The 23,337-nt window shown below is 38.5% G+C and overlaps 1 protein-coding gene across 3 annotated transcripts in view; it reads right to left on the reverse strand.

Annotated features, from left to right (window-relative positions):
• The window catches only part of grn (GATA binding protein grain), a 334,408-nt gene that overhangs the window by 107,259 nt on the left and 203,812 nt on the right, over positions 1-23,337 (reverse strand). For all 3 annotated transcript variants that reach the window (XM_081742090.1, XM_081742088.1, XM_081742089.1), the window contains one exon: positions 657-782. In XM_081742090.1, coding sequence (XP_081598216.1) covers positions 657-782 — 126 coding nt within the window. The remainder of the gene's footprint in view (positions 1-656; positions 783-23,337) is intronic.

Below are 23,337 nucleotides of genomic sequence, written 5' to 3' on the forward strand. Positions count from 1 at the left end.
GTGCGGACCCCACCCGACACCAAACGAGCAAGTGAGATAGTACACGAGCGACCACATAGCCAATGACATTCCCTCCCCCACAAAATCCAGACACCGGTGAATCGATGGCACACCAGCATTGTATGCGGAGATGACCAAGCTGAAAGTATTGAAGTGTTTCCAACTCATTGTACGTACAGTATTAAATACACAATTTACTTTTTGGACCCTCCTCGTATATAATACAAACTATAACTTTTATTATTATTATTATTATTATTATTATTATTATTATTATTATTATTATTATTATTAAAGAGAAAACTATCTAGAATTAACTTCCTAAGCTCCAACTTATTAACAAAACTACTCAGTGTTAGGGCTCGCGCGTGCTCAAGGCCGAGACCGATTCGAACGCTCGTCACTTCTTCGCGAGCTTTGGGCTCGAGAGTTTAGACATTCTGCTACACAGGAATCCTAACAACTTTTACGTCCATTCGGGATCAAACCCAGAATCGCTCGTATAAAAACGATAACATGTGTGATAGAAACTAGCTTATCTGAGGATCCATAATCTAATCAACATTAGAATGATGAATGGAGCAACATTAGATTTCACATGTGTAAATCTCAAACATATGTAATGTCCCTTTATAAAAAGAGCAGGTTGTACTTACATTATGAAGTTTGTAGTAGAGACCACACGCGTTGCAAACTGGCTCCCCATTCTGATTTCGGCGCCATAGCGTCGTGGTAGTGGTTTTGCAGTTTGCGCAGCTGGTTCCCGCTCGCCGTGCCGCTGACTAGAATAGAAAGAAAAGAAATTTCTTTAAAAAAAATAATAATAATCATTAAGGGTATTAAAATAGTTTTGCCTATGTTTAATATATTCTAAACATAAATGAAAATATTTGGAATCCCTAGGTTAATTAAAATTTCTTATGAGAAACAGATCCTACAACATATGTACTGAATGACTACAGAAATTGGTGGAAAACATATAATAATTATACAATGAGAATTTTGCTCATATATTGAGCAATTTTTGCTAGAACCTCCTACCGGGGGGCGCGGTGGCTCAGTGGTAGAGCGTTCACCACCGGTGCTTGGGGTCCCGGGTTCGATCCCAGCCCCCGCCAAGTGAACTTTGTGGTGGACAAACACCGTGCTCGTGGGTTTTCTCGGGGTTCTCCCGTTTCCTCCCACTTTCTTCATTCCACCATTTCACTCATCTCTCATCACCACCGTCTCCTTTAGCCTAACCGGCATAACCGTGGGACGTAAAACTTAAAGATTTCATTTTTTTCTAGAACCTCCTACCAAATCAATGAATACAATCCAAATTATCGTAGAATGAACTGAAATGAAATATTTCAGTTTAACATCCAACCTTTATGTTCTTTTAAGCTAATGGAGACGATGATTAAAGCAAGTGAATGATGATGGAAGTATTGGTGGAATAAGAAAGTGGGAGGAAACGGGAGTACCTCGAGAAAACCCAAGGACACCATGTTGTACACCACATACTTGGTTGGCCGGGAATCGACCAGAAGTAAACACACACTACCACTACGTCACCGTGTCCCCCATCCTCCTCCTCATCGTCTGACTGCAGTTTCATTAAAGAAATGTTATTTATTTCTTGGAAGGGAAATATGAAATTTAACCCCTCCATCACCTTGTTTATTCTAAGGGCTTGGTTGGAATCATATTGCCTTATTTATAAATGATGAATGATTATAGATTGTGTTGTTTATGAGACGAGAAATTTTAGTTTCGTCTCGAAATCGACACAAGAAGAACATTTTTAAGTTGGAGGCGAGACGGTACTAGAAATTTCATGAGACTCGTGGTAAAAACTAGTTCACCAAAATCTTAAGATCTTAAAACACACTTTAAATGTTGCTGATCCAAAGTATGAAAACTATAAATTGATAAAAGTGATTGTGTGAACACGATGAAGAGTATTTATTAATGTTTAAAGATGCGCAACTCGTTACACAATACACTCCAATAATACATATGGTTTAAAATGTTTTGTATTTACAAACTAAGTTTTCGAGACAAGACGAGACGAGAAAATCTCATTTGTCGTCGTCTCGTCTCGTGGACAAAACTAGACAAAACGTGTTCATGTGAATTTCTCCTAAGAGAATCTTCTGAGTAAGAGAGTTCTCTTTGCTCCAAGTACCCCTTCTTATCCGAGTGGCTAACAAACGTGTTTTGCGCGTGGGTGGTGTCATTTGATCCCCGGTGGAGGCAATTCTCGCGGATACAGGTCGCATCTCACTTTTAATAGCAGGTCTCATATAGTCTCATTGCTGAAAACAGACGTATTAACCCTTTCACTACCAACGGGACACATGTGTTCCATGCGAATAATTCAAACATCGTTGAGATTTTTTTAAAAAGAAATTCTTAAAAAATACATGTTCTCCCATCGGTTCAGATGTGACCAGGAGATTGTGTGTAGTTTCCAAACCTCTGTACAGATGTCAGGAATATCCCACATTAAAGGAGTCGTACATGTATATATAAAAGTGTATTCACATTTTTAAAAAATGTAGTCAAAGGTTTCAACTCCAACAAACCACGATCCCAATTACTTTTTTTTAATGTCTTCAAAAAAAAAATGAAATAAAAATATTCCAGTTTTAAGTTTCACGTTTAAGCACTTTAAGCTAAAGGAAGATAGACGACTAATCAAAATGAATTATTATGACATAATTGGTGCAATGAACGTGTGGGAGGAAATGGGATAACCCCAAGAAAACTCAAGAACATGATGATATCGACTTTAAACTCCCATGGTCTAGGAGAGAACCTAAGACCTCTCGCATCAGAGACGAATATATATATATATATATATATATATATATATATATATATATATATATATAAACACTTAGCGTAACAGCCCATTTGAGAGCCTGAGCTGCTCCAACGCCATCTGTCAGCGACCGCCTGAACTATATCCTAGTGGCCGTCACATCTTTCGTTCACGTGATTCCCCAGTTTGCCTCACGACGCTGAATGGACGCCAAAAATTGGGAGATATTGACCAGGAGTTGAACTCGGACCACGTGGACGTGAGTCCACTCGAACCATTAGAGTACGATGCCCCCTAGAGACGAATATTCCACCACAAAATTCTGTTTGGTCTCTTGAGCAACTCTTTCCAATATCAATCTTCACGTAACAATCGCTTTCTTCCCCTCCTCAATAATAAAAGAAATATCCCCCTCCGTCCCCCTCCCACATATACCATACATACATACATACATACATACAGATACAAATTCCGTCTCTGGTGTACAGATAGCGAAAATAAAATTGTTTTGAAAATTTCAACAGTGGAAACGCCTGAAGTTATAAAACCCAGCATTGCATGTATGTATTCGGGTTGCCTATTTAATAAACTAGGTTCACTAAATAAACTCGCTGAAAAAAAAATCGATTTTGGGGGAAGTTCCTACGATTTTATTACTCCCATTGACAGCAAATTCCAGTTAACTTATGTGTCTACATGAAGGGAACTAGTTAGTACAGTATATACAAAAGCAAACCACCCAAGAAAATTTATAACTACTGAACCAACTCCACCCCCCTCTTTCAACTTATGCCAAGTTTTTTTTTTTTTATCTCCCCACACCTCTTTTTAGAGACACTACGCCGCGGCGCTTGCATGCTTCCGTGAAAAAAAAAAAAGTTGCCACTTCCCTTCCTTCTAAGGTATTGAGTCGATAATTGGATCGAGATATGCGCGGCTGATAACATTTGACAGTCGATTTGAATGTGTATCTTACGGTGTGCGGACCTTCTGCTTTAGGGATGTGAAGTATCTACATATACAAGCACGCTACTGCGATATACATTAAACGTATGTTTCTGAGTTGTCCCACTCCCTAGTAGAATGTTAGGATACATTTATATGAAAATCAATTTCGATTCAGCCTTACCCCTCCTTCTTGTATCTATCGGGTCGGGAGAAATTGACTTACCCAAACAACCACTAGTTTATTTCTGATTTTAAAATATTCATTTCATGTTAAGTGTTAATGAATTTAATAACATTTTTTTAATTGGTTGAATGGAATTACATATATATTCCTTTTTTTTTTAATGAAATGAAATCTTTCAATTTAACGTCCCACAATTATGCCTGTTAGGCTAAGGGAGACTATGATTAAAGCAAGTGAATGTTGTAAGAATTGGTGGAATGAGACTGTGGGAGGAAACGGGAGCCCCCCGAGAAAATCGACGAGCACGATGTTGTCCACCACAAACTTACGCGACGGGGGATCCAACGAGGTACCCCACGCACCAGAGGTAAGCACTCTAGCAATGAGGCATCCTGCCTCCCTCAGACGAGTCTAGAGAAAACACACAGGCAAGGTTGCGCCCATGAGATTATTTTGGGGGCACTTAATTTTCCATTGAAAATGGGGGCAATTAAATGGGAGACTTGTAAATCAAGGCGGTAGAAATGTGTATTTGGAGGGAACAAGGTAAATTTAGTGAAATAATGTTAAAAGTGGGAAATGAAATGCTCTACCACTGAGACACCATGCCCCCTTGTTTAAAAATTGCTTTTCTCTAAAGCAGTGATCCCCAACTTTGTTTAGCTAACGCCTCCCTTTGCGAACTCCACATCCTTCATGTCCCTTTACCTAAGCCTTGCATATTTCATGTCCCTCCCTTTTAGCCGCTTGCTGGCCAGACCCCCTTTTGCGATTTCAGATGAAGAATTAAGTTCTAAACTCTTCAAATATAATAATCTCACCAATTTATATTTATTTCCAGAAGTTATGTGTACTGTTTTAAGCAAACTACAAGTGTCAATTACCTGCTTCGCTGGGTTCGCTTCACTGGGTTAAAGTAAGAAAAATTGATAATATGTTTCGTTAGTCAGTCACTTTTTACTATTACTGAAGTGCTCTCCGATATCAGTCATTTTCGATCATTTATATATATATCTTCTTCTCCAAGTTGCGGGGCTGAATTTGGATTTAAACGGCATCGAAAGTGTCATTGTTCATCTCAGCGACCTGAAAAATATGGATTCGCCACTAATATTGGTCATTTTCAATCATTTATATATATATACTCCTCTCTCCCTTAAGTTGCACCGTCCAAGTGAAATGATTTTTAAAAAATCCAGATCCTAACCTCATCTATGTTGAAAATTTGATGGAGATCGATCGGCTGGTTTAAGAATTATTAAGTCACGTAGTTACTTTTATTTTTATTTATATAGATTATTATTATTATTTGTTCGTAATGGTGGTCAATAGTTATTTAGTGTTTGCCCGGTATTCAACTTAATGCCTCTTTGTTACAAGGTTAGTCATATTTGTAATTACGAATTAGTTCATTTGACCAGCAGCTTGCGCCTCCTTTGCTCGCTCTTTACGGTACTGCTCTAGAGAAACACATCAACTCTATCACTTTTTTTTTCGGGTACAATTTTTGAATATACTCCCGGTGGCTGCGCGGTACCTCTGTCAGAGGGGTTCCTGGTTTGGTTCCATCTGTTAGCGACTGGTGTAACTACGTCCAGCATTGCGACGCGCCGCGTCGCTCTATCGCTAACCGGTGTATCGGAAGCTTTTTAGATCTAATGGCCGTCACATCTTTTATTCACATGACTTCCCAATTTGCCTCACAACGCTGGGTGGACGCAGAAAATTGGGGAAGCACTAGCCGGGAATCGAACCCGGGACCACGAGGGCATGAATCCAACGCTCTCGTAACCATACGCACCGTAACCTAGACTACGGTGCTCCCCATAAAATATAATACTGAAGATTTTTCTTTTCTTTTTTAAAACTTCCTTTACGCTTCCATTTACCAATAGAGCAAATGCAAAAGACCGTATCTCGTGAAGAACCTGTTGAAAATTATGTTTCGACCCAAATGTTACAGCCTTTAGCGCAATCGAATTCAAGTGCATTAAGAGGAAACAACATCTCTATGGTTTTAGTTGATGGTAGAACATTCACTGCCTGTTTTGCTTCGGAAAAGAAGCATTTTTTTCCCCGCAATTCACTCATCCTTCAGCATATGTGTATGTAAGGTTTGCCGCTCCTCCGTTCTCTGATCGTATGTGTAAACAAGGCATTGCGTTGTTGAAGGTCACATCTTGAACCACTCAAGTGTACTTCCAATTCAACACAGATTTTTCTTCAACTTGCCTTTCGATTCGATACGTCCTTTCAAGTAGCACCAGCAATATGTGCTTAAAAGGAACATTTCTTCACCGTTCCAATAAGACTTTCAGTTGCTAACCTTCATCATGTTTAATTTTTCCAAACAGCACGATTGAGTTCATCTTTTCTTTAGTATATATGATATGTATAGCATACGTTAGAAATTTATAAGGCAGAAGCATTGATACAACGCAAAAAAGACGAAAAAAAAAGATTTTTAAAATGTGAGTGTGAAGAAGAATGGACAAAATGGGGTTGAACGGAAAACTAATGAGGAAATGTTAGGAATAGTATGGGAAAAGAGAATGAAATTAAAAAGAGGAAGATTAAATTGGTAAGGAACTTGGCTGAGAAGAAACTCTATCAAAGGGAAAAAGATAGACGGTAGAGTCGAAGATTTGATTTTCAATTTAGAGTTTCTTTCAGCATCCAGGCTATTTGAGACGTAGACCTACAGCTTAACGTGGAATCCGAAACCACTTGAGCTTACCACCGAGAATCGAACCCGTCTTTTCCACGCCAAAGGCGATTACGCTAACCGCTTAGCCACAGAGAGCTCGGTACGCTGGAAGAAAAACTGGGAGACGAAAAAGGCTACACTTGATGCCCAGTATCAAACCAAAGTTACTATGTCAAGATAAAGAGATAAGTTGAAGACGTTGATTCATAGGTGCCTCTGAGCTTACAGCAAGTGAGCTGTCAATAATGGCAGAATACCTAGGATCATGATGATGATGATAGTAAAATAAAGCAATACTTAAACTGGAAAACTACCCTAGAACAATTTTTAAAAAATTAGTTTTAGATTATTATTATTATTATTATTATTATTATTATTATTATTATTATTATTATTATTATTATTATTATTATTATTATTATTGGCACAATGGATCTGTGGTAGAGCAGTTACATCTTATGCGTGGCGTCCTTGGATTCATCCCCAGCCAAATAAGTTGTGGTGGACAACATGGTACCCGCGGGTTTCCTCGAGTACTCCTGTTTCCTTCCACATTCTCATTTCAACATTTCTTCCATTATCATTCATTTGCCTTAATCATCCGTCTCCCTTAGCCTAACAGGCATAATCATGGGGCGATAAACTGAAAAGTTTCATTATTATTATTATTATTAGGCTATAAATCATTACCAACGCTGGGGCTGCGGTGGCTCAGTGGTGGAGCGTTCACCACCGGTCAGTGCAGTCCCTGGTTCGGTCCCAGCTCTCGCCAAGTGTGCTTTGTGATGGACAAATATTGTGAGTGAGTGAGTGATTTTGAGTTTAACGTCCCGTTCAGCAGCGAGGCTATATGAGACGTGGACGTACTGATTAACGTGGAATTCGAACCACATGAGCTCCCGCCGGGAATCGAACCCGGGTCTCCCACGTCAAAAACGCGTACGCTAACCGCTTAGCCACGAAGAAGCTCGACAAATATTGTGTGTGGGGAGTTTCTCGGGATTCTCCCGTTTCCCTCACTCCCTTCATTTTTTCATTATCATTCATCTCATCATCGTTCTCACTTAAGTTCATAATCGTAGGACGTTAAAAACTTTTTTTTTTAAAAAAAAGAAAGAATGAAATGAAACACCATACCTTTTAGACATTTTATTAGATATTTGGGTATTTTCAGGAGCTACACCTTCCATTTTTTTTTTAAAAGAAAGTTTCGCTTTACAGTTATTTAAGAAAATGTAAAATTGTCTGAATTTACACTGGACACACTTTCGGAAGGGTCATTATCATTATAAAGAAACGTTACAACCAAACTAAAAAAAGAAAAAAAAAGTATCATACTCGAAAAATTGCGTATAGTTAACAACACTGTTTGTGCCATTTTCCGGTACTGTTTTGGTCGCGGAGTAAACAGGGTCTATGCTGTGATGGAGATATTAAAAACAAGCCACACCGCAGCGGGACGCCTTCACAGCAACTGGGCGTGGTATGGTAAGCAGCTCAGCTAAAGAAATCGGGTTGTACACTGCTTCCTTGCAAAATACATTCCTCTGGTCTTTGCACCCAGGCTTTCTCAACATACGAACCGAAGACCTGTTTTTTATCATATACAGGGTGCTCGAAAAGAAGCAATGCCAAGTTTTGGAAAATTGAAGAAGTGGCAATGTAGGGTCACGTTACAAATGAAATAGTTATATCTTCACTTATTGTATATTTACGTACAGTTGTGTAAAAAACTGGATAGCCATGCCCGTTTGAAAAACTTTATATTCTTATTCATAGAGTTGAATCAACCAATCTATTTACTTTGGACAAACAATAACTCTATTTTATACAAAGTATTAGAATATCCTATGTGTGGAATACCTTCTCCCTACAATACGGAGAGACTGTACAATACTTCATATCCATAAACTTGAAATAGAAACTTGTACGTATAGTTAAATCTAATTTAGTGCCCAATGGGTTTTGCATAATCTACAGTTATACAAAGTTCTATAGACCAAAGCTGTCAAAGCTCGCGAATTCAGCTCTCGGGTTCAATAAATGAACCTGAGTACTTGTTAACACGAGCACTGTAAGTGAATAATGAACGAGAGATTGTGTCCAAGCAAACGTGAGCCCCATGAGGTAAATGGGCGCAAGAACGAGCTAGCGTGCACCTCGTTGGGATTAGAGAGCGAGAATCTTATTGAAATTAGTGTGCAAGAACTTTGCTGAGATTACTGAGTGTGAGCCTTATTGAGATTGTAAGTGTGAGCCGCATTGAGATTAGTTAGCATGACCGTCATTGAGATTAATGAGCATGAGCTTAATTCAGATTAGAGAGCGTAAGCTTCATTGCGATTAGTGAGCGTGAGCCTCATTGAAATTAGCGCGAGTCTCACTGAGATTAGTGAGCGTGACCCTCATTGTGATTAATGAGCGTGAGCTTCATACAGATTACAGAATGCGAGCTTTATTTAGATTAATGAGCGTGAGCTTTATTTAGATTAATGAGCGTGAGCTTTATTTAGATTAATGAGCGTGAGCTTCATTCAGATTAATGAGCGTGAGCTTTATTTAGATTAGATAGCATAAACTTGGTTGTGATTAGTGAGCGTGATTCTTATTCAGATTAGCGAGAGAGAGCCTTATTGAGATTAATAGGAGAGAACTTTATTAACATTAGTGAGCGTGAAGCTCACTGAAATTAGTAAGCGTGAGCGAGGAGGGGAATAGCGACTCTGAGTCAGCGCGAGCCCGACTGATCTACGATTACAAAATGGCCACCTCTGCTACAGACCTCTCCAAATATGAAGCATGAATATGGAGAATATTACCAATCCTATATGAAATTGTTTACGTCCCTTCTCAGTTCCAAGTGTATAAAAGATATGAACCTATAGCTGAAAGGTTGAATCCAACCAACATGTCCTCACCCCACGAATCAAACTCGAGTTTTCCGCACCAGTCGAGAGAACTCTAAAACATTGTTATCTAGGAACAAGCTCTTGAATATTATGAAATTGTTGTCGCATAAAATACAAAGCAAAATATTTTTCTAATTTCTCTGGTTCACTACTCCTGTTTGTTTCACTTCTCATATCATGTTATTGCTTCATTCCTTTCGTACTTTTATCCCTATCACTAATCCTTGGTATTCTGTTTCTCTTTCTATAAACAAGCCACACACTATTCCTATTGTCCTTTCAACAATAATTCCTTCTTTGTTTATTCCTGTAAAGTCATTCCGTTCCTATTCCTTATTTAAGTTCGTCCATTTCTATTGCAGCAAGTGATTTGTTATCTCTTCTTATATCTGTAACCGGTAATTTTATCTATCGTTATCTCTAAATCCTTTTATATCTTATCTCTAATTCCGTTCCTTACCTCTGTAATTCTGTTCTTATTCTTATCCCTAAAACCAGTTTTCATTTCTTGGTTATATGTGTAAGAAGACAGTTCCTTTTCTTATCCCTCACTCTATTCCTTACATCTAATCAATCAATTTATTCCTGCTATGCTCTCTAAGATTAGTCATTCAGTCCTTATTGACCCCTAAAACCAGTCATTCGGTTCCTCTTCATTTTCTTATTTCTGTAGCTGGTCATTCTTTTCAATTATGCCCTCTCAAATTAAAAATTCATTTCCTATTGTTAAAAGATCAATTTTCTTCTTGTAGTCAATTCTTATCCCTAATCATTCAATTCCACTTCTAATCTCTGTAACCAAGTATTCTTATCTCCATAACCAATCATTCTGTTCCTACTCTTATAGCAAAACTAGTCTTTCTGTTTCTAGATTTATTGATTTATATTGCTATGTCCTTTGTCATCAGCTAGGGTTGCCTATGACACACAAGTTCAGCTTGTCTCATCTCAGAGAGGTGTCGTGCTGACTCGTGTCACTTCTTGTCACGAATATTCTGTCTTGTATTAACAGTGAGGTTATGTAGGGTAAGAGCTACAGTTTAAAGCGGGATCAGAATCACCGGAATTGAACCAGGAACATCATCATGCAACACAAGCACAAGCGCTAGCAACTAGACCAGCAAAGAGAGAGGATTTGGTTCCTATTCCTAACCCTGTAACCAATCATCCCATTCACATTCTTATCCCTAAAAAACTAGACATTCGGTTCCTAATCCTAACACTGCAACCAATCATCCTGGTCACACACTTATCCCTGAACTAGTAATTTGGTTCATATTCTTAATCTTTTTAACCAATCATCCTGTTTACATTATTATCTCTAAAACTAGTCATTCGGATCCTAGTCTTATCTCTAAACTAGTTATTTAGTTGCTATTTCTAACCTTATAACCAATTATCCTGTCTCCATTCTTATCCCTAGAACTAGTCATTCGGTTCCTAATCCTAGCACTACAACCAATCATCCTATTCTCACTCAGCCTAAAACTAGTTCTTCGGCTCAACCTATAAGAATACTTGATCCTGTAAGCAATCATTCAGTTGCCATTTCGCCCCCCTCCCCCTGTAGCCATCTTCTATTTTTATCCCTAAAGCTAGTCATTCAATTTTTACTCTTATTCCTGAAACTAGCACCGTCCTCAGTTCAAAGTCAAAAAGTTTTCGGATTTTTTCACAAATTTTTACCGAAAGGACCGAAGGTCGAGATACAATCAAAGCTAACTAAATCTCAACGTCTGGTATATGGCATAAATATTTCACTCCACAATATTAAAACATCTAATGAACTGTTTAAAAAATATATACGTTGTGGAGTCTTACACAGATCCTTGAAGCACCTGAAATAATGATATTTCTTGAACGTGTGACATTGATTTAAGATTATAAAGGAGGAGAAATGACATTGGTATCATAAGATATAGAAAAACTAGTAGTAGTGATGCATTGTGGGTAGGTGGTAGAACTATTATAAAGCAGGAGTCTGGTTCGCGTCAACAACAACAGACAACGCCTAATTGCGTAACGGGGTCCTTGCATAATCGGAACCAGATGGAAGAGCTCCGGGCGATCTAAAGGAAGAGAGACGGAAACCTCTGACAGCCGGTTCCACAGCTCTTTCGCAGCTGAATGATGTGAAATGCTCGGATTTATTCGCATTCAACTTTTATTACATGCCTCCATGCCAGCAACATCGCATAGATAGTGTATGCGAAAAGTAACAGCTTTACACGATAAATTGAATCAAATTTATTGATACCTGTCGATATTTAGCTCACGAATCAGTTCTCTAGTATGATTTGTTGTCTTTCAATCTGTAAAAAGGCCACTGCCTTCACAGGAGCATCTTCCGTTCCAAGATGTCTGGTCAGATCAGCTCCAATCTCATCTTTGTTACTTCTGGTTTTGGAAACACAAGATGTGCTTATCTTTGATCAAGTGTATGTGTTTTATTGTACTCTCTGGAGGAGAAATATACATACTGTGGCTAAGAGATGTGGGAAATGTGGTAGACAACTTCTAAATGTGGGTGTGGAGGAGAACAAAGGAAATTAGTTGGGTTTAATAAAAAAAAATAGGGAATAAAATAGCAGTAGTGAAAAAGTATGTAAAAATAAATAGGTTCCTCGCTGATTCGAGATGAAAAATGAAATGAAATATTTAAGTTCTAAGTTCCACGGTTATGCCGGGTAGGCTAAACGAGACGGTGATGATGAGATGGTGGAATGAAGAAAGAGGGAGAAAACTTGAAAATCTACAAAAACTGTGTTTGTCCAGCACAAAGTCCATTTGGCGCGATCTGGGATGGAACCAGGGACCCCGTGCATCAGAGATGAACGCTCTATCACTGAGCCACCACGGCCCTGAACTCACCGATTCGGAACAGGTCATAGAGATAGACTATATGAGCATTTATGAATCTCCAAATTTATTTCCGTTCCCATAAAATGAAAACACTAAAATATTTTTGAAAAAAAAATCAGCAAGGCTATATCTAGAGTGTGATTTTGAGGTTAGAATTCCCACCCAAAATAATTATTTTTTCTTTGTAACTTAACGTTTACCTCGAAGGTCAAAGTAACATTTGATTCTATAATTTTATGACATTCCAACCACATAAGTGCTCGCACTGGGGTTAAATGCCTCCACATCGATGAAACCATTCCCCCCCCCCCCAATTTGTAGTCTATTCTAACACACGCGTTTGAAATGTTTCAAATTAACATCTTAATTAGATACACGCTTTTACTAGCCTCTACTTGAGTCTTCGGTTCGGGAGAGACAGAGTTCGATTCTCGGCATATGTGAGTATCCTGAAATGAAATCTTTGAGTTTTACGTCCCACGGTTATGCCGGCTAGGCTCAAGGAGACGGTGGTGATGAGAAATGAATGAAATGGTGGAATGAAGAAAGTGGAAGGAAACGGGAGAACCCCGAGGAAACCCACGCACACGGTGTTTGTCCACCACAAAGTTCACTTGGCGGGGGCTGGGATCGAACCCGGGACCCCAAGCACCAGAGTGACTATCATTTTGATCTCATAGTAAATTAGAAATAAACTTGTTACTACAGCATCAAATCAAATTAGAATCTCCTGTGAAGGTTTTGGTTCCATGATATTATATGAAATTATTTTTTTAAAAAAATATATCGGATGAATATTAACTGACATATGCAGATTAGGTTTAAGAATGTATTTGTAATAAAGGTACGGGTACAATTACTCAGTTCTTTGTATACTTGGCATTCTTAAACCTAATCTGTAACGTATTCCTCTAATCAGCTTTTAATCTCCAGCTTGTCATAACCTTTCTTGAACAACAGAGGAAAGCAACTGGCCACCCTATCCATACTCTACTAGCTTAGTGACCCTATATACAGGGTGAGCCTGAAAGATGTACACAAACTCCGGGAGGTGATTCGTGACATCAAAGAAGAAGAAAAAAAGTCCTCTTTGCATATTATTATCATCGAATTCCGTATCGTGTAAGAGTGACAAGGGGTGCCAACTCGAATCATGACAATTGCAACGGAACAGAAAGATGTGCACATATACTTCAGGAGGTGATTCGTATCATCAAAAGAAGACAAAAAGTCCTGTTGCATATTGATGTGATTTCCGCATCGTGTACGAGTGACAGGGGTGCCAACTTGGAATCGAAACGATGTATTGTCACAATTGGAGTTTCGATTTCAAGTTTGCGCCCTTGTCACTCGTACAAGACGCGAAATTCATCTTTATGCAACAGGATTTTTTGTCTTCTTTGATGTCACGAATTAGCTCCTGGAGTTTGTGTACATCTTTCAGGTTCACCCTGTATATATGCAGCGCAATCTTCAATGTTATGCGCTTTTGCCTTTTAGACTAACGGAGGCGATGATTAATGGGAGGGAATGGATTATTTAAGAATTGATGGAATGAGAAAATGGGAGGAAAAGTGAGAATCGAGAAAAAACAGATATGATAGCGTCAACTACAAACTCACGTTGCTTGATCGAACCAGGGACCTTTGCATCAGAGGTAAGCATTATACCACTGTGTTTTGCCTACATACATTACAGCAAGTGGGCTAAAACCTACCTTTGGGGTAGAACAACAATGACATAGACATATTAAATTAGAATACACTTACATAAAGCATGAATAAAAAAAAAATCACTCTTGTATATACAAAGCAAAATTGAGTGTTAAGTTTCTTTCCATGAGCGAAGATGGTTGATTGTAATTCATCAGCGAGAAAGGAAAATGGATTAGGTGGGGGGGGGGGGGATGAGCTGAACAAGTTCCTCCCAGGGACTAGCAGTGGGTGGGTGGGTGAGTGAGCGGGGGATAATTCTTTGGAATCGAAAGGGAAGCAACACCGTTCGATTGAAACCAGTTCTTCTGACATCGTTCGTTGCCTTTGAATGTTGTTTTCAGAGCTGATTAGAACATGCAGGAGGGGGAGGAGGGGGGAGGGTTTCTTGTGAACTGGATTTTGTTAAGTAAGCACAACCGCTATTGACATCTATAGAAAGGATTCGATGCGTTACTTCTTCTTTCTCTTGTCTTTATCCTGTCCATGTTCTATCTTCTCTTTCTTCGTGTTATTTGTGTTCTTTTTTTTCTCTCTTTTTGCGACTGAACACATTTAATGGGTATTTGCTTATTTATATGCCTTCAAAATAACCTTCCAAACGGAGATACGATATTCATTCATTAATGGAGATCGTGGAAAAGTGAATTTTAAGCTTTCAAAAATAAATAAATGAAATCTTAATTTAACGTCCCACAATTATGCTCTTTAGGATAAAGAAGACTGATACTGCCCTCTTGTGGCTAGCACGCGCGTTTGATGCACATGATCGGAGATCAATTCAAAGTCGCAGAAAATCCACTGACACGATGTTATCCACCACAAAGGCCACATGGCGCGAGCTGGGATCGAACCAGGGACCCCAAGCACCGGAGGTGAACGCTTTACCACTGAGCCACCGCGCCCCCTCACATAGCTTGAGTTCGAACCAGAGACCCCCTCGTACCAAAGGTGAGAACCCTTCTATGGAAGTGTTTGAGAAAGAAATTATATACAGACAGAATTCACTTTTTTTTTTCGAGACTGTACTTGCAAACCCTTCCACGAAAAAATTAAATAAACGGTCTGATTTAAACTACAAACATATAGTGAGTGGTTCCTTGTTAAACGCATGTTTATATACAACATATATAAATATCAGAGCTGGTTATAAAACCACTGTGGGTGGAGGCCACAGTCATGTACAATGACGGCAAAGCAAGCAGTTCCAGTTGTGGATGGAATCTGGAGGACAGAAGAATTAGGAAGCCCAAGTCACGAACCGCCATTGTACTGTCACTCTGTCTAATGGGCCATGCAAAATCCAATCTCGACGGCAGCACAGTCTAGCGGCTGCTGCCAAAAGTTCCGCCATGTCACAATGCACGACACTCCACGATAATGTTGAGAACATAGAAAAGAAGAAATGATTAACTTAAAAGAAAAAGAAAAAAAGATGAAGAGAGAGAATACAGAGTTGGTTTGACGCCATGTTAAAATATAACAATATGTCTTTGACACAGCAGCCATGAATCAACGTGATGTATACATTTTTACTGCTTTCACAACGCATTTCATAGCATAAAACTGGTCGTCTTGTAAACTGATACAAGCTCTGGACACGGAATTTCAAAGAAAGAAAAAAAAAAAAAGAGCGGTACAATGATAGAAATAGTCAACTATTCAAGACAAGTAAAAATCGAAGAATTTCCGACAGGGGTGATCTTTCTTCTTCTTTAACTGTTGCTCATCAAATTAAAAAAAAAATATATCGAACATATTCTACTCTCGCCCAAATTTGCTACGGAAAAACAAACCAGGTCATATTAAATCCGCAATCACGAAGAATGGAAACCGCTGGTCTAGTGGCTAACGCGTGTGGCTTTGGTACACGTGCATCCGGGTTGGATTCTTGGTGGGAAACAGTTAAAAATTTGAATCTGTGGTGATTCGGAATCCACCTTAAACTGTAAACTGTATATATAAGGAGATAGGGAACTGCAAAGCAGACACATGTATATATGTAAATTATGCGCCTCGAAATTATTTGATTTCATTTGACTTTCAGTGTAGCGTCCATTTCACAGCGTGGCTATATGAGACAGGGATCTACAACTTAACGTGGGATGCAAGCTACATGATCTCTCGTCGGGAATCGAAACCGGGCCTCCCACGCCAAAGGTTATAACTTGTAATGGCTTAACCACGAAGGGGCTCACCTCTGAATTATGACCAAGACTGGTCCACAATAATGGTTTTAAATTTATCCGAATATTTTTCGTTTTTCGAATAATTATTGCAAAAATTACCCAAATTTGTTCTGGGTTTTGAATTCTGTCATAATCTGACAGTGGCATACAAGACGAGACGAGACAAGATCAGATATGGCTCTTGCAATAGAAACACACACACACTTTACCGAGACGGAATATCACTTACACGACATCTTGTTGAGACGAAGCTGCCCTTGCCTCGTCTCAAAGGAAATCCTACTGCATATTATAGCCTATATATATATAAACTGGAACAAAATTGATTCCTAAATATTTACTGCAAAATTGTGCTATTGATTAGGAGTCTGCGTAATATCATTAATATTATAGATAAGGCACGCAATAAAAAGGTAACAACGTTTATTAATGATTGTTAATTATTAGGATTAAGGTTAATTCACACATACTGTGCTGTGCCACGACAGCCAGCCTAGAAGAGAAATCAGCCCGGTCGTGGCTTGTCGGTCGCGATCCTTCGGCTTTTTTTCGGAGCGCACGAAGCGACACGAAAGTTTATCAGAAATCAAATTTTCTCAATTATGGCTGGTGTAGAAAGCAGCAGCAGCATGTCATAGCACGCCGTGGCGGATGGACCATGGCAGAGGAACGGCACGGATACAGTACCCTTTGTGTGAATCGGCCTTTAGAGTGACGCACAGACTGAGATGTTTGGCTTTATTATTATGGTACAGAAAATCACTGATATTCATCCATTTATTCCAGAGTTGACGTAAAGTAGGGTTACGCATAAGACGAGACAGAATTTTCGTGACTAGGTACGAAACGAGACATCACTTTCACGATACTTTTTCTAAATGAGACATCACTTTCAGGACACTTTTCCGAGACAATTTTTCATCACAAGGCATGAAATGAAACAAGATCTGTTTTAATAGAAATAAATATGGTTTTCGAGACGATACATCTTTCAGGATACTTTTCCGAGACTATTTTTCATGACAAGGTATGAAATGAGACAAGAGCTCTTTTAATAAAAAAAATATAATTTTCGAGACGAGACATCACTTTCAGGGTAGTTTTCCGAGACGAGACATCACTTTCTGGACTCTTTTCCGAGACAATTTTTCATTACAAGGTATGAAATGAGACAAGAGCTCTTTTAATAGAAACAAATATAGTTTTCGAGACGAGACTTCCTTTCACATTTTTCGAGACAAGACATTAATTACTTGTTGTCTCGTAGATAATTAAAGAGCATGCACAGAGGGGAGATATGTACCTTGGGCCGGCAAGTGTATGCTAAATAAATTTATGTGCGCTTATCGTGAATCGAACCTGAGATCACACCTCTTTAATGGTTCATGTGTTAACCATTCGACTACTCGAGCTACTTCATCCAAAGATCGTAATCCTATTGTACGGCTGTACGGTGGGTGTAACGCATTGAAGAAAAATAAAGGTACAAACATGCCTTCGAGACAACTCGATAAATAATTTCTCCGATGCCTCAAATATTTCATTCTAAATGGATGATTGTTTAAAGATCCGACTCCTTATTAATAATACTAATAACCGTGTAAGAAACCATTTCTTCTTTTTATTAGATTTGAAGATGATAAAAGATTAAAAAAAATATTTCAATCATCAACTGAAGCTGATAGCCTAAACAAAAATGTTAGGCAGTAATTCTATCAGTTAATCGCCCGCCATTCTTACTTACATTTACGAGATGAGTGAAGACTGGATCCTGTGGACAGAGCGTTAGTTTTTTAACCAAACCGAACATGTCGCCTCCCGGTTTTTAAAAAGAATTTGCTTTTGCTAGTTCGGATGATTGATTCTTTAGCGCCTTCTCTAATCAGAGACTCCATCAAACGAGGGCCCAGCGCTCAGACGCTTTAGCCATTAATCGCTAATTAGCCATGAAAACATATCGCCCCAAGGGCCACCGCACAACTCCCCCAATACTCTCGACTACAAGACAGGGTTGCCACGAGCTCCGTGTTTTTATCATCTCCTGTCTATATAAAAAAAAAATGAACATTTATTCTCTGGGTACCAAAACAGTACATAGTCTCAAGGAAAAATGCATGTTTTTCTTCACATGGCCCATCTTGATTTTCTTATGAATTATTTTCTAAATAAATTGCCAGGCATGCAGGCCTGAAGAGGTTAAAATATGTGCATTTTGTCTGCCACTGTGAAAAGTGTGGTAGAATTCCAAATTAAGAGATACATAATTTCGGTTGATTGATTGATTTTGTGAGTTTAACGTCCCTTTCAGCAGCGAGGCTATATGAGACAGGACCTACTGATTAACGTGGAATCAGAACCACATGAGCTTCCGCCGGGATTCGAACACGGGTCAGCCCACGCCAAAGGCGCGTACGCTAACCATTTAGCCACGAAGTAGCTCTCCATAATTTCGGGTTGCAATGAGAATGTCATAGATGGAACATATTTTTGTGGTATAGTACTAAATCCATATTATATTATAGAGAGCGCTGGACTCTAACCACTGCACGTGGTCCTGGGTTCGCTTCGATTCCCGGCTGGTGCTCCCAATTTTCGGCATTCACCCAGCGTCATGAAGCAAACTGGGGAGTCACGTGAACAAAAGACATGAAAACTAGGAGCACCTATTAAGAGACAGAGTGACGCAGCTAGGCTAGACATAATTCAGCTGGTCGCTAACAGATGGCGTTTGAGCGGCTCATGCCCACAAAGAGCTGTTACGTCAAGTAGGTTTGGTTTTGTTTATATATAAATTTCTCTTGTCATCTTGGCAAAATCTGTTGAAGTTGGAAATTGGAATTTCCATCTTTTCCGGTTTCAACTAAAGGATAAAGGTCTAGATATAACTTATTCTTACGATGCTTAACCAACATGTATCGAAAAGTCATTTCCTTCTGTATATTACCTTTTCTGACCTATAGAGATCAAAATAGAAACCGGAAGTACTAGTTTCTATCACTTCCGGCTTTAGTAAAGAGATAAAGGTGACGATGTAATAAATTCTTGGAACACTAAATCGATTCTCCAGAAAAAAAATCTCTTCTCGCTATCTATAACCGTTTTTGTTCTATCATGAATTCAACGTTAAAGCTCAACCATCTCGGGTTTTCTATAGAAATAAAATGAAATCTTTCAGTTTAACGTGTCACGTTTTATGCCCGTTAGGCTAAAGGAAGACGATGATAAAACAAGTGAATGATGATGGAAGAACTGGTGGGATGAGAATGTGGAAGGAAACGAGAGTACCCCGAGATTGTCTGGGGATCGAACGGGAGACTCCACTCACCACTGAGTCACCGTGACCCCCTGTATGGAACCTATTCTTTGGACCCTGAATCGACTCTAAAACAATGGTTTCTCGATATCTCTTACAATTTTTGTCTGATACTGTCAGCAGACAAAAAAGACTGACATAACCATTCTACAAGAGTCACCATACTACTGCAGAGCGCAGCGTTTCCCAACCTTTTTCAACTTACGGCACACTACGGGTGTTACTTGTATTCTTGCGGCACACTTATAGATATTATTTGTAAATATAAAACACAATGGTATTTTTTCTGTGATTATTGATCTCCTTCTCACAGAGAAGAAAGCTCGATCACTGTTTTTTCCCGTGGTAGATCATTACGCTTATTTTTCATTCTAATTTAAAAATAGAAAACAATTGCAATGAAATATTGGACTTAAGTTTTTAGAAATACGCTTTATTTTTAAAAACTGTATCCAACCTTTTACTAAGAAGGAAGATCACTAAATAACGAACGAACAAACAAATGTATTTTACTTTTAAAACACAAATGTAGGTAATTTGTCGAAAGGATTGAATGATATTTTAAATTTTCAAGTTGCGAAATAGTCTGCAACAATAAAGAAGTAATAATGGTCATAACAATGAAAACAAATACTTTTTTCAACATTAGAAATGTACAGAACAGTAACACGGCATGAAACTAAAAATTGTAGATTCATAGTAGAGATTGATAGTAATGTGAAATGCAAATATACATTTTTCCCTACGTTTTACAATTTGATTGCTATAAAATTATTAATTTTGTTTCGATTCCTCGCGGCACAACAAGCGGCCCATCGCTGGCATAGCATATCTCGCAAGTCTAAATCAACTCTTATTTGTTCAAATCAATAAAACTATTGAAAATGTACAAAATGTGACAATGGATACAGATATATTCAACTTATTAAACCAGATAACAACAAGATTAATCCATTAACTTACAGTGTATTCCTCAAAAATTGCGAACAAATATTGCTAAAATTCGAAAAGAATTTTGTCACAAGTTCCCCAAATTTTATTTTTGAACTAAACAACATACGTTTGTGCATTAGCCCCTTTCTGCATGATTTTTTTTTTCTTTTAGCGAAATCCTCATGTGGGAACTTGAAAAATGAATTAAAACTATATATATATTTTTTAAAGATTTTTGGACTTAATTCCGACGAGAAATAAGTAAGTGACCATATATGACACACTTACAACTCACAAAGAACATGCCAGATGACACCAAAATCTCTCATTCATAAACGTCAATATCTCACACAGCAGACAAAACAGCCATTTGATGCCTTTGATAAATCACAAAAAAGCTAAAGTGAAAAAAGGGTATGTGCCATATATGGCACGGCATGCGGTAAGGGGTTAATTATGCCATGACATTTGAATACGTATATCTATAGTATTTGCATAAGAGAGAATTTTAAAAAATTCTTTATGATTGGAATAAAGTTTATAAATAAGTTTCTTATTAAAGTTTGATTGGAATACTATAATTATCGAGCAGAAATATGAACGTTACGTAAAAGCAAGAAAAAAAAAAGGATAGGAGACTTTGAACCGTAGGTATGGAGAAGAACGAAAAATAACCGGTTTGAACGTAAAAGCAATGAAGCAGGAATATTTGGAGGAGAAAAGTTTTCTTTTAGGTGTAATTAAAGAGAAGACAAAAAACTGATTGACATATTAAATGAACAGAAACTGTATCATAAGGAACGTATTGGAACGTGCGGTGGAAGGAAAAAGAGGAAGAGTAGAAATAGTCTACAATTGATCATGACACTAAAAAAACAGTTGAAACAAGAATTCTAACCACTAGTTAAATCTGATTGGATAAACATGAATGTGAATGCCTCCTTGATTCATAGGCAAGGCAGGATTTCTGAAATAAAAGTACTCCCCAATTTAAATTTAAGAAAAAGCCCGCATTCAATTCCCGGCGGGAGTTCACGTGTTTCGGATTCCACGTTAATCAGTAGGTCCACGTCTCATATAGCTTCGCTGCTGAAAGGGACGTTAAACTAAAATCAACTCAATTCAATTCAAATTTAAGAAAGTGGTTGATATTAAAAAAAAAAGGACCGAAGAATGCAGTCTAAAACCCAACATAAGTTATTTCGGGAGAAACCACCCTTCGACTGCGAAAAAAAAATCTACAACCACCCCACTGAGAAGTACCATTCTGGTATTAGCTAGTAGAACTGAGGGCAAACACATCGAATCAAAAGTTTTAACCTGCATCGGTTTGAATTTAAAAAGAAGAAGAAATGGAATCTTTTTGATTTCAAAATCATTTTCGTGGCAACACTGCGATATATAAGAATATGGGAAAGAGAGAGATGATGGTGAACCACTCCCTGCTCCCGCTTGACATCAGCCCTTCTAAAAATCACGTCCTATTCTTTTCTCCACTCCCACGCTCAACAACTTTTTAGCTGGAAGATTAAAAAGCTTACGAGTAACGTGTGATAGATAACTAAGCGATGCGTTCCTCGTGTTGTTATTATCCCAAGCATAAGAAGCAACACCATAAAACATTCGCTGCCGACGCTACTACAAGTCCAAAGCACGTCTCTCTCTTTCTCTGCGAATGCCTACACTTCTCACGACAACGCAGTGAACATAACATTTTAATTAAGTAATATACACACTAACATAATAGGTAAAGAGGAAAAAATGCAGATGTAACGAAAAAAAAAAAGTGGTGAGTAATAACTGCGAGTGTTTGAAATGTGAGTATGAAGCAGAATGAAGAAATTTAGCTAGACGGAACAACAAACCAATGATTAAATTAAAAAGAAGAAAACAGACTGTTTAGAACATTCTTTGAGAAGCGTTTGTCTTAATAATGGTATCATAGACGGTACGATAGAAGATAACACATACAATTATAGGAAGATCGCTGATATACCTCAAAAATTGCGATTTTGAGTTAACATCGGTATATTATACGAGGAAGGATCAGAAATTAATTTTACAAGGCCAATATTTCTAGAGTTTCGTCTATTATAGACGAATGAAGAGTGTGCGGTAATTTTAATTACATGGAGTTTGCAACTATGCAAAATTTCAGCTACCAGCCACCTACAGCGCTATCGACTCGTTTAGAAAACTAGTCTCGCGAAGAACTCCACGCAGTTATTCGATTTCAGTGGGCGAAACATATAACCGCGGCTGAAATTCACCGGCAGCTGGTAGAGGTTAACGGAGAGACTGTAATGTCTCGTCGGTATGTTGCAAAATTGTGCCGAAAGTTTGCAGCTGGTACAGAAAACGTCACAGACGAGAAGTACAGTGGCCAACCCAGCACGGCATCGACAGACCACCCTGGAACAGTTTCGCTAAAAACATCATCGACCACCCTTCCTACACCCCGGACTTCGTTCCAACTGACTTTCACCTGTTCCCGCACTTGAAGGAGCACCTCGGAGGCCGTCGCTTCACTTCAAACACATCGTGACAACAGGGCTGAGGACGGAAAGACAGGATTTTTTACCAGGAGGGAGCATTCAAACTCATTCCTACGATGCGACAAGTGCCTCACCCAATATGGAAACTATGTCGAAAATTAACCTAGTGTATATATTATCTGTTGGCTGTATTAGTTGTATGAATTATATATGTACGTTTCAGTGTAGGCTTTGTAACCTTACATTCTTATTACCCCTTATATGATTCTGAGAGAC

The sequence above is a fragment of the Thermobia domestica genome, chromosome 16 (genome assembly GCF_964235325.1).
Source record: "Thermobia domestica chromosome 16, izTheDome1.hap1.1, whole genome shotgun sequence".
NCBI classification, from domain to species: domain Eukaryota; kingdom Metazoa; phylum Arthropoda; class Insecta; order Zygentoma; family Lepismatidae; genus Thermobia; species Thermobia domestica.